At 36.5% G+C, this 24640-nt stretch overlaps 1 protein-coding gene across 1 annotated transcript; it reads right to left on the reverse strand.

Moving 5' to 3' along the window:
* Positions 1–9387: 9387 nt before the first annotated feature.
* LOC139138251 (uncharacterized) lies at positions 9388–18539 on the reverse strand. Its single transcript, XM_070706554.1, has 3 exons — positions 17674–18539; positions 16591–16745; positions 9388–10512 (listed from the first exon to the last, which is right to left on the reverse strand). The coding sequence occupies exons 1-3, from the start codon at positions 18320–18322 to the stop codon at positions 10405–10407; spliced, it is 912 nt and encodes a 303-aa protein (XP_070562655.1). The 5' UTR covers positions 18323–18539; the 3' UTR covers positions 9388–10404.
* Between the last annotated feature and the right edge of the window lie 6101 nt (positions 18540–24640).

Below are 24640 nucleotides of genomic sequence, written 5' to 3' on the forward strand. Positions count from 1 at the left end.
GCGGAATTGTGTCTTATTGAAAGGGCATTTCTAAAGTACATGTTTTGTCTATGGCAGCTAAATTAGCTAATAATGATAAACACGGCTGTATTCACGATAATTATCACTTTCTAAATATCGTTCTAAACTTTCTAAATTAGCCACAGTTTAGAAAGTCGCCCAAAATAAAATTTTCTGCCGACGATATATCGGATATTTACGATAATTATCACTTTCTAAATATCGTTCTAAACTTTCTAAATTACCCACAGTTTAGAAAGCCACCCCAAACTAAAATTTTCTACCGACGATATATCGGAATTTACGATAATTATCACTTTCTAAATATAGTTCTAAACTTTCTAAATTAGCCACAGTTTAGAAAGTCACCCCAAACTAAAATTTTCTACCGACGATATATCGGATATTTACGATAATTATCACTTTCTAAATATCGTTCTAAACTTTCTAAATTACCCACAGTTAGAAAGCCACCCCAAACTAAAATTTTCTACCGACGATATATCGGATATTTACGATAATTATCACTTTCTAAATATCGTTCTAAACTTTCTAAATTAACCGAAGTTTAGAAAGCCAACCCCTAACTTAAATTTTCTGCCGACGATATATCAGATATTTACGATAATTATCGTTTTCTAAATATCGTTCTAAACTTTCTAAATTACCCACAGTTTAGAAAGCCACCCCAAACTAAAATTTTCTACCGACGATATATCGGATATTTACGATAATTATCACTTTCTAAATATCGTTCTAAACTTTCTAAATTACCCACAGTTTAGAAAGCCACCCCAAACTAAAATTTTCTACCGACGATATATCGGATATTTACGATAATTATCACTTTCTAAATATCGTTCTAAACTTTCTAAATTAACCGAAGTTTAGAAAGCCAACCCCTAACTTAATTTTCTGCCGACGATATATCAGATATTTACGATAATTATCGTTTTCTAAATATCGTTGTAAACTTTCTAAATTAGCGCAGTTTAGAAAGTCGCTCCAGACTAAAGTTTTATGCCGACGATATATCGGATATTTACGATAATTATCGCTTTCTAAATATCGTTCTAAACTTTCTGAACTAGCCGCAGTTTAGAAAGTCGCTCCAGACTAAAGTTTTCTGCCGACGATATATAGGATATTCACGGTAATTATCGCTTTCTAAATATCGTTCTAAACTTTCTAAATTAGCGGGAGTTTAGAAAGTGTCCTAAGTACATTTTTCTACCAACGATATATCGGGTACTTTTGATAATTACCGCACTTTAAATGGTCGTAGGACTACTATGGTAAGACCAGGAAATTAATATCAATTTCAAAGAGAATGAAATTACAGCTGTACAAGATTTCGATCAGGGACCATCTTTTCTAAAGATCTTGAATCAGGATTTAGTCGGAATTTAGAATATCCGATATATCGTCGGCAGAAAATTTTCGTCTGGGGGTGGCTTTCTAAACTTCGGCTAATTTAGAAAGTTTAGAACGATAATTAGAAGACGATAATTATCGTAAATATCAGATACATTGTCGGCAGAAAATTTTAGTCGGAGGGGGGCGGCTTTCTAAACTTCGGCTAATTTATAAATTTAGAACGATATTTAGAAAGCGATAAATATTCGATATATCGTAGACAGGAAATTTCTAGTCGGGAGTAACTTTCTAAACTCCAGCTAATTTAGAAAGTTTAGAACGATATTTAGAAAGCGATAATTATCGTAGTGATAATTATCCTTAAAACTTAGATAGTTTAGAACTATTTAGCTACAGCTAATTTAGCTTTCTAAACTTGTAGCTAAACTTTCTAAAAACGATAAAACACAATTCCGCACCTTACTGCAGAAACTATGCACTAGTATTTTGTGATCATTAGATATTTTGTGGATTATGTTTGCATTTAAAGATAAAAATAGCGTTAGTTTAGTGTCATATTAAAGATAATTAAATTAATGTTGACACCAATATTAATTGACGGGTCTAAATATGACTTCACCATAATAACAATTATGAGTCAAAAATGTGTTGTTTGTTACATTTTTGCTGATTAATATGCTTACACCATTTATATATTTGTGCATATATCAAAATTCTTAGTCATAATTAGGTCTAGGAATTGCCCAGACCTAATATGCATTTTCCGCATAAATGCCAGGAGCATAGCATGTTTTTGGTAAAAAGTCACAGCGGATAAAAGTCATGGGTGTCTAGTCTACATAACAAAAAGTGTTGTTTTTACATTTCTGTATAAATGCAATCCTATAATAACGTTGTTGAAATGTTTATCTAATTAAAATAGTTGTAGAGATCTTGTAAGGCAAGATACACCAAAAATGGCTACCATTTTCTACTGTGAAACCACACTTTTAATACTTACCTTAATCTTGATTGCTACCGGGATTGCTACCTCTAATCAACATATGTTGATGTCATTAAGCACGTTAATTTTTTTTCCTGATGAACAAATTATACACCACAAAAAGGTAAAAAGTGGTTTTATGTACATTTTGGGGTCAGGAAGTGCATTATAATCAGTGACACATGGTGTATTTGGATACATAAGGCTATTCACAAATAATGGGCGGGGGTGGAGGAATTGCGATAAAAAACATAATTTCTTTGAAATCCCCCATCAGTACCCTCAAAATACTTTCAAATCCCACCTTCTATACTAGAAGAAATTTCAAATCCTACCCCCCCCCCTTTCAGTCTCCCATGTTACTGCTCTCTAGCCTGATCTTGTGTATACCACTAGTATTATATTACATATTTTATTGTTGTTTTCTACAGAGTTTATTTATACAGTTTATGATTTATTGTTTGTTATATGACACTTCTAAATCAATCAGAGAGTTTTCTAGTTTTAACTTGTGAAAAAAACAACTGAAGTCCACGGTTACTAGAAAGTAACCGTGTGCAGTCCAAGACATCTGTCAGATTTTACATCTTTGCATGCTATAAGGCTTTACTCATTTTTAATGGAAATTTCAAAAGTCCCTAACATGGTGCAATGTTTATCAGACACTTTTAAACGTATTTTCATTTTACAGTCCTCCATCGGTTTCTATATTGTTTATTAGACATCTTCATATTAGAAAGTACGACAGTCATTCCTCTTTTTAAAGATATTCAGTTTATATTGTCTCAGTCATGGTTTTGTTTTCTCTGCTATTTCTTGTAAGGGTGATTACATCATTTACAGCTTGTTTTTAGTAACTTTTGCCTGTTCTTTAAAGATCAGTATAAAACCAGGGTGTTTACAATTTTTCAGCATAGGCGGCTGGGTTCAAGTAATTGCCGGCCAGGGTGTTATTGCGAAGGTAAGGGAGTGGGTCCCCTCCCTGGGGTGGGAAATTTTTCAAAATTGACCTAATTTTTATGCCATTCTGTGCATTCTTTGACGCTATCACCTACCAAAACTATGTCATTCAGTCCAAATGTTTCTGTGCAGATGATGATCAACATTAGTTATACTTCCACTTGACTTAATAATGAACAAAATACTTTTAAAACCCACCACCTACCCAGTGCAATCCCTACAAATCCCTCTCTACAACCCCATAAACTTTCAAATTCCCCACCCCCATGATTCCCCTCCCCTACCCGTAATTTGTGAATGCAGCCGAACATTTAATTTTAAAGTACTTGATACGATCGAGATACAGACTTAAGCAAAACTTAGATGTAATGCGGCAGTCAATGTAAAGCCCCACCCCCCACCCCGATACGGGAAAAATGTGGGGGGTTAGACTGTCTTTGCCATGAAACTATGCCCGAAGGGGTGGGGCAATGGCTTCTTTTCGACCCAACTAGTCATTTTCACGGACGTGAAATGCCCCACACCTTGAGGTCGGGAAAATGTGGGGGATTTATTTGTTTTAGGTGGGGATTTTCCAGAATGTCTTGCCCCAGGGGGTGGAGCATTTGACAAATTTGACAAGACCAATTTCCAAAACCCCCACTATGCCCCGGGGTGGGGTGGGGGTTTACATTGCCGCATAATCATTTGTGTTTGGGTTGAATCTGAATCTTATTGAGCCTCTGAGTACTCAGCCTCATCCTCGGGAGGATATTCATCAACCCTGTGAGTGGAGGGGGTAATTCGACTGGTATTCATACGGGGATACCCTTTCTCTTACCCTCCCGATGTAATTAGAAAATTAGAATTTTATACTTAGTCATGCATGTTATTTGTAATATAATTATGCATGGCGCACACTTCAGACGATTTGACCGATGGGCGCACATTTCAGGTGACTGTCGGCTAGTGTGCTACATGGTTTGAAAGTGATTTTTTGCCGGCGCACTCGACCGTCGGTCGAATCGCAGGGATGAAAACGTTTTGATATTTCTCGGGCGCACGTTTTCGATCGCCGGTCAATCACCTACAGTGCTACGCCTTGCGATTTTTTACCACCGGTGACCTAACTTTGGACCAATCAAATCATCTCTTTTCTTTCATGTGACACGCAAAGTTATCACCGGTGCCAATCTCTCCATGCATGCTTCTTAAATATTGCCATTCGCAGGAGCGTGTTGTTTTTGGCTATTAATGGGCCAATCGTAGTAAAATATCGTCAAAACTCTACTTGGGTGTCATGCAAAGACAATTTCTGTACGATTGAGGGTTCTGTTTTTCGAAACCCCTTTATAAAGTGTGTAATATGCAATTGGTCTTCTGTTTGATTCGTCCATTTCAATTCCCGACCCTTTATCAAACCAAGGTCTATACCCTTTCAGATACCAATCAGCATCATAACCGGACCCTCACCGTAAAGCCGTCTATGGGAGTTAACCCACCCCCACCGGTTACCAGAGTATGTGTTGATAGGCCAACTGTACTCTTACATTTCTTTGGGCAAGTGGAAAGTCCTCTGCATTTTAGTTCATTTTCTTTACCCACATTTGTTGGAAGTGCAATCGGTGCAGGCGATCCCCAGAACAACAGATGGTAAACTTTACTTCATTTCAAAGTAAATAGTTGTTTATTTCTAGTATATTATTTCTACAAATTATAGAGAAAGTTTTCAACAAAATTCTCAATACCGAGTTGGTTAATAAAGAAACATCTCCACGATAGTATTAACTATAATATCAATGTCAAGATAGCTAGTCGGTCTAGTATATACTGTTCATACATTATATGTGAAAATGTATGCAAACAGGCATTGAGATGTATTTTTATGTAAAAAAATGCACCCCCTGCCATTTTTAAAATTCTTATGTAAATCATCTGAAAACAAATCAACTTTAGTATCGTGTAGATACTTTAATTGTCTTGAATATGAAACCAAACATATGCTATTCTAATCCGCATCTAATCCGTTATCTGCAAAATACCTAATGATAGTCGACTGAAATGGCGGCTCTTTGGAAGCACTTTTTGTGATTACACATCGTTGACTTTTAAACGCTGTGTTTTATTTAAAATGCTATACACCTGACAATTATGAACAAAAAAATATTATATATGGCCAAAGTCCTAGAAAATTATAATGATTATCCACTAATGAGTATAAAATTTGATATATGTAGAAATATGTAGATGAAGTAATCTAATTTTTAGCAAAGAATGCCAAAAGTTTTTGCTCAAAATTCTTATGTAAATCATCCTAAAATTAATTAACTTTGGTGTCTTCACGTAGATAATTTTATTGTTCTTAATATGACACCAATCAAGTCCTATTTGAAGATTTCATGGAAATGTTATATTTAAAAAAAAATTATTTTAGTCAAATTGGCGGCTATTTTGGACGCCATCTTGGATTTCGAGGTGTTCGCAAAAATTTTTTTGGTACACCTCTGAAATATTTGTTGTCATCATAAATACTAGCAAATGTGCATGATGTACTTAGTTTGTAAGAATGTGGCAAGTAAAGTGCTGTTTTTTGGTTTGGCCTTTCGCTTATGGTGGTCGTCATGGCATGTGTGAATGTCTAGATTGAGATAACCATTTGGACCATTTCAGAACCACACGTGAGACTGGATCAAGACCACTTTGTACTCATCATTATATTCATTATAGATAGAGTAAGAAAAATATACTGTGAATGATTTATTTGTACAAAAATAGACAATTTCAATTGCATGGAGCCCGGTCAAGTGAATGAATGTCAAATATTAGACTATCATAACAGATAATTGTCAATTAACACTACTTGGGGCCCACCTGCATAATTACCCCATATATACAAAGTTGAATAGTCGTGTGATTTCACAGCCAAGAATTAATTGAAAATATGGCTTCACATTCTGTAATAAGGACAATAGACTAGAGTCTTTTAAAAACTACTGAATCGAATGAATATTTTTTTTGGAAGTCATAACCCATTCTCCAACATGACCATGCATTCCACTCTTTCAGCATGAGCTACACATTATCATAATAAAAATTACTCAATCTTTACCAAATTAAAGATTTTATTGAATTCTTAAAAGTGCTTGCACGTCCACACATCTACAATCAAATCTTAACATCACTTGATAATTATTTAGTCTCATGATCAAGTGTCTCATATCTCTGTATCTGTTTGGGTTTCGGAAAGCACTGTGAGCCGATTTTGCAAAAGACATGATATCCATCGTCGTACACATGAAGAATTGGACAATGAAGTTGCTAGGGCGGTAGGTGAAGTAGGTTCATCGTACTGAAGGAAAACCATGTCCGGCCTTCTTTCGTTCAAGAGGTATACGTCAAGGCTTATTTAGAATTCAAGTGTTTTGTCAATTACAAGGAAAATAAACATTGAATAACTTTATTAAACTTTGTACATTGTATCTTACTCAGTTACATCACAGGGTGCCCAGGCATGATATAATGACACACAGAATTTATGAGTATCATCCATCATATTAACCAGCATTCGTCGTTGCATCTCAATAAGAGCTCCTTTGATTACGTAGTTGAAGCGTTGATTTACTTCAGGCCACTTTCTTTCAGCGGGTAGGTTGTTCGCTGATCGGCTTTGTATATATGGTGGGCAAATTTTGTTCGTCCTGTACTGTTTTAAATACGATTGGATGAACAAAACTAAGCAAAACTCTCGCCCCATATCCACTCGAACCATATCCCATAGTCCTCTTTTAAAGGGAACAAAGGGCCAGAAAATACGTATATTTTCTTAAACCTTACTCCTTGTAGTGCAGTGTCTTTTCTTAGTTTTGTATCACTTACATTGCATGCGATATGCGAGAAATTCAACATCAAAAGTTGAATAGATTCGTTTGTTTTAGCCGTGGGCCCCCACGGCTCATGGGTAATAAGCCAGTGAATATGCAGAAGTGAACAGTAAACAAAGCCAGACTGATCACTTCTGCATATAGCTGACTCATTACCCATGAGCCAGTGAGGGCCCATGACTTATAAAACAAACAAATCTGTACAACTTTTGATGTTTGATTTCTTGCTTATCGCACACAATAGAACTGGTATAAAACAAAGAAAGGGTACTACAGAGACTCTGAGAGTGTACTTTAAGGGGAGATGTAGGTTCACTGACAATTTTAGTGACCTAGATTCAAATTACTACTTCTCAAAAAACTAATACAGATAGCTAGCCCAAACTACATATTTTATGATTGCTCTTTATCTTAGCTTTATGTCTGTGCCGTGTGTTTTACTGTATGACCAGAAATGGGTGTATGATTGGTGTGAAAGTGTATGTTATTTTATAATCCGTATTGTTCTTTCTAACAAAAATTACGTTTTCGGCAAATCAAGACAGAATAAAACTCTTGATGTCATATGAAAGTTCATGACCCTGTTCGTAATCCGACAAAGTTTTAAAGCGCTTGGATCATTGGAATTTTTGTTACAAGAACTAGAAGTTATGAATCAATGTAACTTTTCGGAGTCATAATTTCCAAGTCTTGTAACAAAAATTCTAATGATCTAAACACTTTGAAACTTTGTTGGATTATGAACTGGGTCATGAACTTTCATATAACATCAAGAGAGTCATTCTGTCTTGATTTGCCGAAAACATAATTTTTCTAGAAAGAACAATACGGATTATAAAATAATTCACACTTTCACAATATCATACGCACATTTCCAGTCATACAGTAAAATAAACACAACAGACATGAAGCTGTGATAAAGAGCAATCAGAAAATATATCATAGTAGTTTGGGCTAGCTATCTTTATTAGTTTTTGAGAAGTAGTGATTTGAATCTAGGTTACTAAAAATTGCCAGTGAACCTACATCTCCCCCTTAAGAAAATATATGTATTTTCTGGACCTGTGTTCCCCTTTAATATTAGGTCTCTATAGGCGTTGTATATTATGATAGGGTTTTTCACTGGCATAATTAAATGTGCAACAATTTTCCGGCTATAACCATCGGAAAACAGAACGTGGGTAACTCCAAAATACACCAACTTTTCATTTTGGTCGACGTGAAGTTTGTGTCCATGATACGGGGAAAAATAGGGTACTGGGTTTAACTGTCTCACTGTATCATTTTGTCGTTGGTTGTGGTAGGTTGGGTTGACACGCTTCAGACTCTCTTGAATTCTATATCTTCCTTCACATATACCTCTTGCATGACTGAGACAATTCATTGTGATGTGTTGTCAATTAAATGTTGAATAACTTCATGTATCTTACTCAGTTACATCATTTGTGGCAATTAACTTCAGTCTTTACAATCTTTTTTCATGGATCAACAAAAAACATTTTTAACTATACTAATAGAATACAAACATGAATCCAACACACTTCATCGAACAATGATGATACAGTGAGGCAATCAATTGCCAGGTGTTGTGTCAATTAAACATTGAATAACCTTATTAAACGTTGTATCTTACTCAGTTAGATCACAAGGTGCCCAGGCTTTGTTAGTTGATGTCCATGTGTAAACAAAAATGTAAACAAATAAACAAGTGAACAAACAAACAAACACAAACACACAGACGTTCACAAGGAAGCAATATATGACAACATGTTTGACACTGAAAACAACCAAAATATTACTGAGAACCCACATACTCAGCTGGGAGTAGTCATGGTCCCCCTCAATAATTGTAGGAGGGAGGGGGGCATGACTATATACATGTATGTGGGTTCTCAGTAATATTTGTGTCAAAGTTTTCAGCGTCAAACATGTCATATATTGCTTCCTTGTTTACATGTGTTTGTTGTTTACATATTTTTGTTTACATGTGGATATAAACAAACAAAGCCTCCTGTGGATACATGATGGCAATTGACTTCAGTCTTTACAATCATTTTTTCATGGATCAACAAAAAAACATGTTTTCACTCTAGTAATAGAATACAAATATAAACCCAACGTGTTATGTCAATTAAACATTGATTAACTTCATGCATCTTACTCTGTTACATGATGGCAATTTCAGTCTTAAGAAATTTTTGATGGATCGACAAAAAATTTTTTTTAACTATACTAAATACAAATATAAATGCAACACACTTCATCGAACAATGATGATACAGTGAGGCAATCAATTGCCATGTGTTGTGTCAATTAAACATTGAATAACCTTATTAAATGTTGTATCTTATTCAGATCACAAGGTGCCCAGGCTTTGTTTGTTGATGTCCATGTGTAAACAAAAATGTAAACAAATAAACACGTGAATAAACAAACACACACACACGTAAACAAGGAAGCAATATATGACATGTTTGACACTGAAAACATCAACCAAAATATTACTGAGAACCCACATACTCAACTGGGAGTAGTCATTGTCCCCCTCCTTCGTGGGGGGGGGGGAGGGGTGGGCATGACTTCTCCCAGTTGATATGTAAGTTCTCAGTAAAATTTGCGTTGATGTTTTCAGTGTCAAACATGTCATACATTGCTTCCTTGTTTACAGTTTTGTTTACACGTGGACATCAACAAAGAAAACCTGAGCACCCTGTGGTTACATGATTGATGGCAATTACCTTCAGTCTTTACAATCTTTTTTCATGGATCAACAAAAAAACATCTTTAACTATACAAATAGAATATAAATAATATAAATCCAACAGTCACTTCACTGAACAATGATGAAACAAAGATACACTGTAGTTCCAAGAGTCATTTTGAACCGAACTCTGAACTGAACTGAATTACAGGGCAGTCACCCATGCAAAAAAAATCAGTTCTGCTGGCTTCTTCTCGGTCCAGTATGATAAGTTACTTCTGGTAAGAAGTCATCATCATCGTCGTCGTCGGGGATCTCAGGTTGCTCATCACTGCTAAACTGATCCACACCAGCACTGGTTGGCCTTTGCTGAACAGCAACTGCAATCTCTCTGTCACTACTAGTGTTGTATTCACTTCCAAGCATTGCTTGCTCCAACCCTCTCAGATGTGGTGCGTTCTCAGGTATTGCACCACGGCAATTTGGACAAGCATGTAAGCGAATGCTACATACATAGCACCCTATTATTTTATACACTTGAAACATGCATACAACGGAAATGAGGCTCTTTCAAGGCATACCATGCATGTTAATGGGTCTCGTGGTCTACTAAAGACTCCCTGGAGTCCTCTCTGCAAAAAAAAGTCAATGAAAATTAAGTTGACAACAATTACAGGGTTTTACATGACGCGCATTTCTGCGTCCTTTACGCATAAAACCGGACGCAGGACCCCTCAAAAACTGAACTACGCGTCCCTTCGGACGCAGAAATATCTGTTGCTGGTGTATATTTTGTGAGCTGCTGAACACGCAAACACATCCCAGTAAACCTTACCGACCCCATACTTTAATGGAATGCTCCGTAGTGCATTGGCCTCCACTGTTTGATGACCAATGGTACCCGCGGAAACAAATTTTACTACCGTAAAAAGTGACTTTCAAAATGTAAAATGATTCTTAATTGGTCGATTTGTTGTTTGCGGCGATCAAACATGTATATGCATCGAAATGCATCGATATAGCTCGAACAACAACAACATGGCGGGTCGTATCAAATACCCAAAACAAGCCGATCTGCGAAAGTTTTTCGGCGGCCGCAGCAACCAGCACGATGCCAGGTTTGGTCGAGGCCGAAACAGCAGCTACGGCATGCGATACTGATACATCAGGTCCCCCGGCCAAGTCAGCAAAATTACGAACATTCAACAGAAGTTGGCTCGATAGATTTAAATGGCTTCGATTTTCTGAAGAGCGAAACGTCATGGAATGAGATGTATGTTTGAAAGCGAATGTTACATGCCCGTTCACGGAAGGTTGTTCTAATTTTCAACATTCAACTCTCACTCGTCATCAGGACTCGAAAAGTCATCTCACAAGTGTTAAAATCCTAAGCGTGAGGTCACAATTTACTACTGCTCGCAAATCTGCAGAGGACCGGCAGTTGCAGGGTAAGAGTAACGAACTCGAGGCGTACGCTGCACAATTACGTACTGTTTATCTGATCGCTAAACGTGACCTTCCATGCAATGTATTCACTGACATCATGCATCTACAGAATCTGAACGGCTTAGACATTGAATATTATAAACGTCCTGATAGTTATGGAGTTTGAAGAGTGTATTCAACGTGTGATCGAAGTCCCTGATTGATAGCATACATGCAAGTCTTAGTGATTTCATCGGCCTATAATGTTGGATGAGACTTGTGAACATAACCGTTCATAAGAAACTTGCCATATATGTTCGATATATTCAGAATGGCGAGGCGAATGTTTCTTTCCTCGGTAACCAGCAAATTACAGATGCCACTACTGCAGGGATCGAAAACGCCTTGATTGAATTTTTGACTTGGAAAGAAATCTGTGACGCGGCCGTAGACAAAATATATTGACTAGGAACAGACCGGGCGGCCGTTTTTGAACGGGTACGGGTTGGGTGCAAAATTAAAAGCCAGAAATCCCAACCTTGTTCAAGTGCATTGTGTTGCACATCGATTGAATCTTGCTGCTTCTCAAGCAGGCAGAGATATTGAATATTGCAAAGAATATCATAATATAATCCATTCATTGTATAAATACTTTAATGACTCTAGTGTGAGATATGACAAACTTAGAGAAATTCAAACTCTGTTGAATTGGAAGGCAAAACAAATTACTCAGCCTACATCTGTTCGCCGGTTGTCGGTTGAATCAGCTGTCAAGATGATTTTCTTCAGTTTTGAGCCAATTGCTTTGGCACTTGCAAGTGACAAAAAAGGGGGAAAGGCTGATCGGCTGTTGAAATTTGTCTCCAATTCATTGTTTCTGCTATTCACCGCCTTATTGATTGATGTCCTTACTGTGATTGGAATTTTGAGCCTTTTACATTTCACAAAGATTCTGTCAACCTATCCCATAAAGTGTTCAGTCTACTAAGGGCACATTGAATACAATGACTAATGATTCACACACTGTCAGAGAAGTCTTTAATGATTTGGGTGATGTTCCTGGCAATGGTCAGAAAGACACATACAAAAACATTTGAATCACTTACAATCAGCCACTCAGACAGAGGTTCTGTACTGTGAGAGAAATTATATCAACAAACTGCTGCAGTATTTAGATAGCAGATTTCAAAATGATGAGATGAATATTCTGGAATGTTTTGATGTAATTCTAAACCCACACAGATATCCTGAAAATTTGGCCAACCTACCTGACTATGGGGTCAACCAGCTTGATCAACTGTTGAATCATTATACAATACACCAGGTATTGATGCTGATAGAGCTAGGGCACACTTTCTGTTTTACAAACACTTCACAAGATCTCATAGGGACGCACTGAATTTTGATATGTATATCAAGCTGTGCCAACTGATTTTACAGAGGAGTATCCCGATTTTGCCATTCTTGCTAAAATTGCTCTTGTCATACCAGTGTCCTCTGCCCATGTGAGATGGGCTTTTCAGTACAAAATGCCATCAAACAGAGGGCAAAAAATACCGTAGACTCAATCCTCAAAGGCTTAATAGACTAATGTTCATCAAACTGGTTGGCCCCATCATAGATGATTTTGACTTCATGAACACTGCTAGGTTATTTGCTGAAGGAGCTGTTGGCAGAGTGTGAACTCAAACCTACTGGACTTGCTAGGTGAATGCCATTTCAGAGTATGAAATTACTTACCTTCTTGTCAATTTGACAAATTTGAATACTTGTTCAAATTTCACAACATTGTGAACTTGTCATTAAAGTTATGAGATCATTTAATCATGAATAGTGTTCTTTGAATTGATCAATGAGGGCCCTGAGCAGTATGAACTAGAATTTTCATGTAAGAATTATTTTAAGAAATGTGCAACCATTTGCCGTGTGTTATAACACTAATTGAACACAGTGAAGACCATGGCATGGATAAACAATAAAATATTCTTTCGAAATAAATTGGGACCCCCATATTTTGATGTAGGACTCCCATTTTCTAACACCAGGGGTCCCAGGGACTCTCAAAAGTAAAAAGTGATGTAAAACCCTGAATAATGCCTGTAAAATAACCATATCAATACCAACAAAACAGAATTAATACACACATTGACTGAGACAATAATTTAATACTCTGACCAATAAAATGACAGTATACTAGTAATTGATGTAACCCAATATGAATGCAATTTCCCACCAGTATTTGAGGTGTTGTTTACACCAACCCACACATACATCAACACAGACTCTTAAGTCTACTTGTACTAAAATATAGCACTGTTATCACTGCTCATAAACTGTTATATGTATGAGGTATCAAACTAAAAAACAAGACATTCAAGGAAGTGATTCTATACATGTATTAGGAAAAGAGCAAAGTACAAAATAATATTTGTTTAAAAAGTAACCAAGTTTCAAGTATCCAAGGTACATGGATACACACACACACACAAATGAGAAATATATACTGGAATATGGCCATAAACAGTACAATATGACCTGAAGAAAGGAAGTGAATTTATTGTGATTTATTGAAAATACTCAGAAGTAAATCAAGATCAACAGACCAAAAGATGGTTATAAAATAGACGAAATAAAATGAAAATGAGACAAAACCTTAATTTTGACAAAATGTGAACATTAAACCTTCAATCCGTTCTGATTCAACAGAATAAGCCCAGCACAGTGTGTGTTATGGACTTTTGACCAAAGGCCATATTTTTATTTTTGGACCCAAATTCTGTACCTCTCATTCAATCATTTTCACTTGAACAATCTACCAACTAGACACTATAAGCACAGGGTGTTCTGCAGGCTTTGTTTTTTGACGTCCATGTGTAAAGAAAAATATGTAAATAAACAAACGAACACATGTAAACAAGGAAGCAATATATGACAACATGTTTGACACTGAAAACATCAACCCACATATAAACTGGGAGCATACATTGCTTCCGTGTTTACATGTGTGTGTTTTTTTTGTTTTGTTTGTTTGTTTACACATGGACATCAACAAATGAAGCCTGGGCACCATGTGCTATAAGCGCCTCTCTGAATATCAATGCATTTATCCGTCGAGCAGTTTCGGATTTTAAGTTGTTTACCCACACAAATCCACACACACACAGACTCTTAGTGGTCCCATAACCACAGCTGTACTATATAGTATAGTACAATTGTGGTAAAAACATTAAATTTCTTAGATGTGAAATACAAGGGTCATGAAATTGACACTGTAGAATGTGATTTATATATCAATATATTTAATTTCTGCCTTTAATTTTCAAACCAATGATCCTGACATTAAAATGGTTTGCTCCAGATATAGTTACACGTAAATTGTCCTGGTGTGAATATTTACCTAACCATGATCATCCCCTGAAGTGCTATCTAAACTCTGACAAAAGCTCATTCAAACAGATGTGTCTGCCAGTCTGAGTGTTTACTGATGTAGACAACAAGAATACACTGGTGACACCTGTATAAATCTTGCAATAAATGTAAACACTGATCGGGGGGGGGGGGGGGCACTCACAAAGAAAAGGTATATGTGTACCACAGTTTTGACACCCCCCCCTTGAAGTGTGGCAACTTATTTAGTCATATGGTTATACATTTTCTGACTCCAAGACTTAACAAGCGACCTAGCGGCCGGAGAGCTCTGCTGTAATCTGCTGCAGAAATGAACTGGCTAGCAGGAAATATATATGCAGGTTGAGTTGAAAATCTAAATTTTTGCCACCTGACTGATATGTATTTCAAGCAACTTTTAGAAGTCTAGAGATCTTGACATGTTTTATATTGGAACAATTTCATTACTTATTACTAATAAAATCTGTACAAACCTGCACACAGGATTTGAAAGAAATCTGACAAGCAGTTTTAGAAAAAATGATTTTTGACCAAAACAGGAAAAATTGCCCCCAAATACAAATAAGCAAATTTCACCACAATTTGAACAAACTTGGCTAAGGTCATCTGTAGGATGACCAGTGTTCCAGAGAAGATGTTTTTTTAAAAAAATTGACCAAAATGGCAAAATTTTCCCCAAAATATCCAATCGGTGAATCCTCCATATATCAGCACAGTTTGACTACATGTTACTTATATCATCCTTTAAGGAACCACACTAAATTTCAATGAAATCTGACAAGCAGTTCAGAAAAGATTTTTGACCAAAAACTGGAAAAATTGCCCCAAAAATACAAATATGCAAATTTCACCAAAATTTGAACAAAACTTTGCTAAGGTCATCCCTAGGAACCTACACATAAAATTTCAAAGAAATTGGACCAGTGGTTTCAAAGAAGAAGATTTTTGGAAATAATTTTGACCCAAAATGGCAAAATTTGCCCCAAAAATCCAATCTTGCATATATAAGCACAATTTGACTATATGTTACTTATATCATCCCAAGGAACCTGCACAATAAATTTGAAAGAAATCTGACAAGTGGTTTCAGTGAAAATGATTTTTTACCAAAAAACGTGAAAAATTGCCCCAAAAATACAAATATGCAAATTTCACCACAATATGGACAAACTTGATAGAGGTCACCCCTAGGAACCTGCATACAAAATTTCAAAGCAATTGGACCAGTGGTTAAAGAGAAGAAGATTTTTGAAATAATTTTGACCAAAAATGGCAAAATTTGCCTCAAAAATCCATTCCTGCATATATCAGCACAATTTGACTATATATTACTATATCATCCCTAGGAACCTGCACACCAAATTTGAATAGAATCTGACAAGTGGTTTCAGTGAAAATGATTTTTGACCAAAAATGCGAAAAAATTGCCCCAAAAATACAAATTCATCACAAAATGGACAAAATTGGTAGAGGTCACCCAAAGGAACCTGCACACAAAATTTTAAAGCAAGTGGACCAGTGGTTTCAGAGAAGATGATTTTTGAAAAAAATGTTGACAGACGACGGACGGACAGACGCCGGACGCCGACGGACAGTCCACCTATCTGATAAGCTCTGCGTCGCTGACAGCGGAGCTAAAAAAGTTTTAAAAAAAAATTTCTCCCAAAATCAATATCAGCCATTTCTTACCCCACATTTTACCTAAAAATGTAATTTTTTGACCCCCCCCCAGTTTAGCTAAAAATGAAAACTTTTGACCCCCTAATTTTGACACTTTTGTACTTTGAACACTCCGATCGGAGTGCCTCCCCCCCCCCCGACACATATAACCAAGAGTTGTTGTACCTCTCATTTATGTAACAGAATTGTTTACTTACCATCTCTCCAATATGCTGCTTGATTATCTTTAAATCACTTTCTACATTCTGCAGTTCTGATTTCCGTTTTGGAGCTTTCTCTTTATAGATGAATTTTTTATAGTCTTCATCTCTCACTGCAAAAAGCTTCCTTGGTGTTCTCCAAAAATCAGGTCCTATAAAGTACAATTTATTACAAAATCAATGATAATACAAATGGTAAATTGTGCTGGGAAAATGTGCTTTATCCTTTTCCCTGTACCTGTAATTAGCTCCGCTGTCTGTAGACATGCAGACATTGGAGATATAGGGATTATGGCTGACCAGTGGATGTCTGCCTGTCATCTGTCCGTCGATCGATCAACTTTGTGTACTTTCTCCAAACTACATGGCTGAATTTTTTAAGGACTAAGGAGGTGCCTGGAGATGCCCAGATCTTATTTTGTTCAAGACAATTTGACCTGGTTGTGAATATGCAAATTTGGTCTAAAAATAGAATTTGTGATAATTTTTTTAATCAAAAACTACATGGGCAATTGTGCTGAATTTTGTTTGGAGGATGTCCCAGACTAAGGGATGTTCATAAAATGTGCCCGGGTTATCAATATGCAAATTACGTCATCCTTACAACAGGTCATTACACAACCATTCATTCCGCGTGCCAGTCTATTTCGACGCCGTAAAAGGGCGCGTAGTTTTACGACGATGTACACAACGTGCATTCAGTCACGAGGTTGGCCAGTAGGTTTTGGTTCTAAATTGAAGTTGATATAAGTTCAAAAGTTATAAATGAACAAGAATTTTTCTTACTAATTTTACGCGGAAAAGTTTTTAATACTGAAGAGGTTGATATAATAATCGCCTGAGACACTCGTGAATTTCTGCCACAGTTCAATCTAAAAAGTGACATTTTAAATTGAAATTTTAGCTATTTTTAGACCCTAATGAAGAATTATTCTTACATTTTCAAAAATGTAGATATAAACAGGATTTCAGTAGTTTGTATGTGACGTCAACATTTCTCATCATTTAGATTATGTTAAATTACTAAAACACCCCTGATCTTTAACGGCCTACAGGCAAACGATTGTTTTTTAAGCTTACCTGAAGTCGCCGGACTTTCGCTGATCGGGGTCTGTGAACGATCCAATATAAGGATCGTGTCTTCCTCCCAGTTGTTGATTGATTTAACTTTCATGCAGAAATTTTCCAAACTGCATTCATTTTCGTCTAGGGTTAAAATAACCATGTTTTCGTCTCGATATCCAGCGCTGGTGTACGATATAACTGTTACGGCTTTGTTGATTACTTTCCGTCTCTGTTCTGGCTGCTGCTGGCTAACTCCCGGTGGACGAACGCCAATTGGCCTTGGGACTTGGTAGCTCGTACCAAGTCCCAAATCGGCACGGTTGGTAGAGGAATTTGCGGTACTTTCGAACAATGCAGAACCGCCGGTGGAACTTCGACGTGGGCTGCTTGTGAGTGTAACTGGGGATCTCTCGACCCCACGAACTTCATAAGTAGAGGAGTCACGACCATCTACTGTAAAATTTCCCTCGTCGTCCTGCCAAACGACTCGTTGTATTGGGCGTCGAACGTTGCCATCACTTTCATTGTCAGAGCTCTCTGCTGTATCCAACGTGACGAGGTACATGGTACTCGTGTCAAACATATTATTAGTCAACGTATTTATGCGGTAGGCAGAGATCGTCCCTGCCACGGACAAAACTTCGCCGTTGATCAGGAGCCTCATAGTCAGAGTGTTCACAATTTCGATGAACCCTATACCCGAAGTCACTGTGCACTACAGTAATTTCTGCGCCGTCGGGTAGCCTCAACCGTCCATAAGCTTAACTCGTGGGAAATAATGTTGTCCACGAACAACAGACTTGGTTCAGGTTCGACTACTTCTTAGCCCCGCCTTAAAAATGACTTTTGTCCAATCAGATTAGAGTTTTAAAATTTGTCGTGGCAATGCTTCTTGTAAGCGCCTATCTCAAGACCAATGATGAACCAAAGGAAAGATTCGTAAATTTAAAACACAGTCACAAAGTTATGCCGACACATAATGGATTTGAAAGCGGTAAGGCTTTGAGGCTACCCGACGGCGCGGCAAATACAGAATTTCGAACAGTGTTGCAAAATGATGACTTTTTAGACAAGCTTTGATGTTGTCTGCAATGAAATCTGGTGTTGCAAAAGAAACGACATCAGTTGCTCTGATATAACTGTCCAGCAAACCAAATGAATCAGACTGATGGGCGGAAAAAAACGTGCAGATTCGTGCAATTATTTATTTGCGATCGTTATGAGATCCCACCAGAAAAAAAATATCCCTCCAAAATGATCTAAATAGAATCTTTGCATAAAATCATGGGACGGTGACGCAAGTTATAATTAATATCCCGCCAATAATGTTAATTTAACGCGTACAGTGAGCACCGCCTTCAGTTTGCACCTTCAGACTCTAGAGGGCAGACTAACTTATTGCTTATGCATTATGAACTTCGAAGAAGGCATAAACTCGGTAGGTCTCTGGTAGCTTTTGGAATATGGAGTATGCTAGTTTTTAAGAGGGTTGGACGCATTTCGTCATTCTGAAAGGGTCTATAGACATATGATAGTTAGATTGATTAATTGGACAATTTACTTATGGAAGATGTAAAAAGTAAGACATTTTACATGTCATTTCCCTTCTTTTCATATCACACTCTAGAGAATGGGTCCGTTTTGCATATGAATTATTGGAAAGACTATAAAGCAAGAAGATATAAAGGATGTTGAAGTACTTTATATATGGAGTATAATTGTCTCACTTAGACTGGCCGCAATTTGTCACGGATTTATGACAGTCTGTAAAACTGCTCAAGCTGAATAGAAGTGTGACACAGTGCTTACATGTACCATCATCCCTGAAAAATAAAACAATACACTGTCACTTTTAATATACCTCAGAACACTTATGATTATACATTGAGAGAACTTCTACGATTTCAACTTATTAGATTAATCAATTATCATTTCAAAATTACATTCAATAAAATTATGATATTAAGCATAATTTACAGATGACTGAAATGCCAATACTGTTTTGTGCTGTATGAAGTTGTAGTTTGCATAGTCCCAACAAAGATCTAGGGGGTGTAGGGAGACTGGGCTATGAGGCAAAATAAATGCGTCCACTGAAGGTGTAGGGCTTCCTACTTCCATCGTGTCCATAGATACAATGTATCTATGGTTCATGAATATGCAATTGACCAACCCGAACAGCTGGGCGCAAATAGCGTGCTATTGTTTACATTATCGAAAGACACTTGTGACTCAAATCTTCGCCTGGATTTTCTTTTTTAAATCTCTTTCTGGAATTTTTTACCACCGTAGTAATCGTGTCAGTAAATTTATATGGCTTCGGTACTGTCATCATTTAATGAATATTAACTGAAATAAAGAACTGAGTACTTACGCAACGCAATCACAACCACCAGAATGCAGTCGACCATCAGCCGACATTAAAATCCATGCTTCGTAAGGCTTGTCTGACTGATTCATCTCACGAAGCAGCAACATTTAACGTACATGAAGGGTATCTCGGAGCGCTGTGAATCTTCACACCGTAGACATGGCCGTCAACAAAAAACTTGTGTCCGTTGTCCTTACGATAATTTAGGAGTCATTCTTCGCACCAGTTACAAAAATTCCGTAGTTATGAACTTATTCGTATCGAGTTGACATCTGGCAGAAACTTAAGGTTTTCATTCCAATTTTTGATGGATCGGATGTCGACTAGTAACTTTGTCACCGTGGATATCAACGGTAGGCCTACGGCGTTTCTTCCGCCCCACTTCAGTTCAGAGTCATCCGGTTTCGATTCATTTTGGAGATCGAGATCGACAGCATGTTCAGCTAGCTTTAAAAGAATGGTCTTGCTTGTATCTTTCCTGGAAATACCTCTGGCTTTCAGAAATTGCACAAGTTCCGTAAATTTTAGCATAACCAAATCACCGCGGACAATTTTTCGCCGCCATTGTTGACTGTTGATCATTTTAGCCCTACCAAACAGCGCCCCCGCACAACAAACAACCAACAATTTCTTTCGTTTTTATGGATCTCGAATATGGCGTATTGTCACCTTTTACATACAAGGAAAAGTGGCTGGTCTGTCGAGAGAGCTTTATTTTGTACTTGTTTATGGGATGATTAAAATAAATGATCATTCAGTATTTTAATTGACTGCTTCACGTCAGTGTTTATTTCAGTATAGTTTGAAAAATATCAGCTGTCAGCATTGACATATTAACGTGCCCCTCCCATCTTATTACCGTAAATTATCGACAATCAACTTTAGAGAATCGCATATCATACGTATAGAAGTTGCTTAGAATACTGCAATCTTTCGTAAGTTATTTTCAACTTTAACCCTTTGCACACCAAGGCCCTGTGATGGAGTTGACATTTGGGAGTACCATCTAGCATGACGTCTGACTTCTTAAATTAACAAAGACTGTCCATGGAATGGACCATGTTAATGTTATGGTGCACCATACCATTATAATTTTTGAATCACCATGAAATACTTGTCCAAAAAATATGCAAATTATGGTCAAGTGACCTAATTAAGTATTCAAAATGGCCGCCGATATATAAAATATTGTATTTTTACATATATTTCTTTATTTTCATAGGAATTCCTCATTTGTTCATCATTTTTCATCACGAAACCTGTTTTCTATCACGTCAGCATGGACTGAAATGAAATTGTGACAAAAATTTTGAAAAAACACTGATATTTTGTATCATTTTGACCTGCTAAGTGTAATGTAAACAAAGGCTCTGTATATTAAGTGTTAGGTCGGTCAAAAGCATAACGTAACATAACATCCAGCAACTAATATTATGAAATATTTCCCACAGTAAGTATGTATATTTTGAATGACAGTGACACACTTGTCCCAAAATATGCTACTAATAGTCATGTGACCTGATTAAGTATTCAAAATGGCCGCCAACAATATAAATTTATCATTATTTTTACATGTTTTCCAATTTTCCAGTAAAAGATAATCGATATTGTATCATATCCCAATGCTTAATCACTATTTATAGTGCCATGACCATAGACTTTGATGTAAACTTATATATTATGAAAAACTTTACACAGATTTGATAAAACTTACACAAATTTTCTTGTCTTCACTCATAAGTGAAGAATTACACACAGCGCCCTTGAATATGGGAACAGACAGGTCAAGGTATCCTATTTTATAACATCTGACTATTGAATTTTCAAACTTTTTCCACAATTACAAGATATTTTTGGAATTGTAGTATTACAATTGCCCCAAAATATGCAAATACTGGTCACATGACCTCATTAAATATTCAAAATAGCCCCCAGTATTCTAAATTTACAACGATTTTCACATATTGCTTCTCTTTCTGACGACATTCTAAAGAATTTATCCCTTCCTATTTCTCAATTATGTCTAAATGTATATTAGATTCCGTTGTCTACAACTGATGGTTCCAGGAAAATGTTTGTACACCGTCCCTCCACCCTAGAGCGATTTGCTGAATAAACTTGTCGATATTGTACACAAACGTTTCGATATTGAGGTGGGAGCCTCAAGGTTCTTTCACATTTTTATACATAAAAATTCATTTCTTTTCAAAGCTTTTGCGTACTCTTTTGGCCTCCAAAACAGATTGAGCTTGCACGGAATCGCCGCTAGACAACTGTACGCGACCGTACCTCTAAGTCTTAAAACGGATAAACAAAGACACAAACAAAATCACTATCCCAAAAATCATCGTTTCGGACGAAAAAACATCAAAATAAGTGTCTCACCATTCGTAAAATATCGTATATTTAATGTTCAAAGACTGAAAATATGCTGAGTTGAATTAGATTCAAACATGGAAGGGAGGAAAAAAACTTCGTGACCGAAGAACCAACGTGCGCGATCAAAGTTTCAAAATGGCGTCGCGACAAACTCAACAGCATTCCGAAACATCGAAAGCATAGATTTCGAGTAATGTTAGAATGAAAATCGATCCTAGAAAATAAACTTTTAGGAAGGTATACACCTCGCAAGTCAAAATTCACGGGGAATTTACGGGTTGATTGGCAATTTTCGTTGTTCAAAAAACGCGTGGCCGACGTATGGTGGCCGCCATCTTGATTTTTAACAACAAATGCATCGTCGAAAACTCGGGCGTTTTCTGCAACAGAACAGAGTAAACGACAAAAAAAACGCATACTACCAATTTTAAAATCCCCATCGCTGATTGATCAAGCCAAATTCGTTTCGATTTATTCTTATTTCTACAAGTGAAAGGGGGAAAACTACTATAAGGTGCCTCTTCCTACCTAGCGAGGTCAAATTTGGTGGGCGAAAATTCGACGGAAAAACACGGAAAATCATAGACGAAAATCTAAAAAGAAATTACTCTCAATAACACAGTTTCTCAGTTGTAGCAGAAATCCTGGCTATGGTAACAAAGTTACCTGAGGAGCAAAGACATGACAATAAATAAAAATACTCCGCACCGCAAGATGTTGCCAAACGCTACTGATGGCGTCCCCAAGCAAGCATTTACATCCGTAACGCGCTTCGTACCAACGGTAGAGCAATTAACACCTTTAAACAATAGCGCACGTGTCGCGTTTCCAGACCGGTGGGTGGAGGGACGGTGGTTTGTAACATCATTTTTATGAACCAAATAAAAGCTTCGTTCAAATCACTGTGTACACTAATATTACAATCATTTTGCAAACTCAGAATTTGATTATTCGAGTTTTGCAAACTTCATCCAATATACATGCAAAAACATAAGATACACAATTTTATTGTAACCAAAAACAATATTTATTGTTTTCTTTTGTAAAAAAAAAATAAAAAAAATAAAATAATGTAGCAACACCCTAAAAATCAGACCGAAACCCTCAAAATGTCACAAGGGAACCATTTCTGGATAAGGTTGGTGTTGTTGCATGTACATCATTAGTATAATAAAACCAGATATGAACTTAATATGCTCACGTGTTTTACAACAGATTCATTAATAGTAGTACGCTGCACAGAACAATGAGATATCTGTTATATCACTGTATGTAGCAGGTTTTTTTTTAAAACTTCGCAAAGTACTCTCAGAGTTTAATCACTAATTACAAAACTTTATTTAATATGCAAATGAGCTGTTAATTAACTTGACACTGCTCAATGCTTTATGGGACAATTAGATATCCATCAGATCAACATTTGTAGCACGTTTTATTTAATTTTAGAGTAATGTCACTAATTACAAAGTTCATTAAATATGCAAATAAACCCTAAATTAACTTGACACTGTTCAATGATTCATAGCATAATTAGATATTTATCAAATCAATATCTGTAGCTAATCAAATCAATATCTGTAGCACGTTTCACAAAATTTGGTGCCGAAATTTAAGAGTTATATACCTAATTACAAAGTTTATTAAATATGCAAATGAACCCTTAATTAACTTTACACTACTAAATGCTTTACAACACAGTTAGATATCTGTCGTATCGGTATGTGCAGCAGTTTTCATCACATTTGATGAGGTTATTTCGGAGTTATATGACTAATTATAAGACTTCATGAAATATGCAAATGAGCTAATCATTAACTTGACACTGCTCAATGCTTCTCAGTACAATTGGATATTTATCAGATCAACATCTGTAGCAAGTTTCATCAAATTTAACGCTGTAATTTTGGAGTAATATCACTAATTACAAAGTTCATTAAATATGCAAATGAACCCTTAATTCACTTCACACAACTAAATGCTCTACACCACAATTAGATATCTGTCGGATCAGTATCTGCAGCAGATTTCATTACATTTGGTGCAGTTATTTTGGAGTTATATCACTAATTACTAAACTTCATAAAATATGCAAATGACCTATTTGTTAACTTGATATTTCCAAATGTTTCTCAGTACAATTAGATATTTATCAAAACAATATCTGTACCCAATTTCACTGACTTGGGTGCCGTGATTTCAGAGTTATATACCTAATAAGAAAGGTCATTCAAT

Source organism: Ptychodera flava, chromosome 8 (genome assembly GCF_041260155.1).
Source record: "Ptychodera flava strain L36383 chromosome 8, AS_Pfla_20210202, whole genome shotgun sequence".
NCBI classification, from domain to species: Eukaryota; Metazoa; Hemichordata; class Enteropneusta; family Ptychoderidae; genus Ptychodera; species Ptychodera flava.

What these genes read in the sequence shown, in the direction of transcription:
- LOC139138251 (XM_070706554.1), bottom strand. Translation starts at nt 18,322, where the DNA reads ATGAGGCTCCTGATCAACGGCGAAGTTTTGTCCGTGGCAGGGACGATC. An exon ending in CGAAAGTCCGGCGACTTCAG is followed by an intron (nt 16,746 to 17,673) that starts GTAAGCTTAAAA and finishes TGTACTTTATAG; the next exon opens with GACCTGATTTTTGGAGAACA. An exon ending in AGCAGCATATTGGAGAGATG is followed by an intron (nt 10,513 to 16,590) that starts GTAAGTAAACAA and finishes TTTTTTTTGCAG; the next exon opens with AGAGGACTCCAGGGAGTCTT.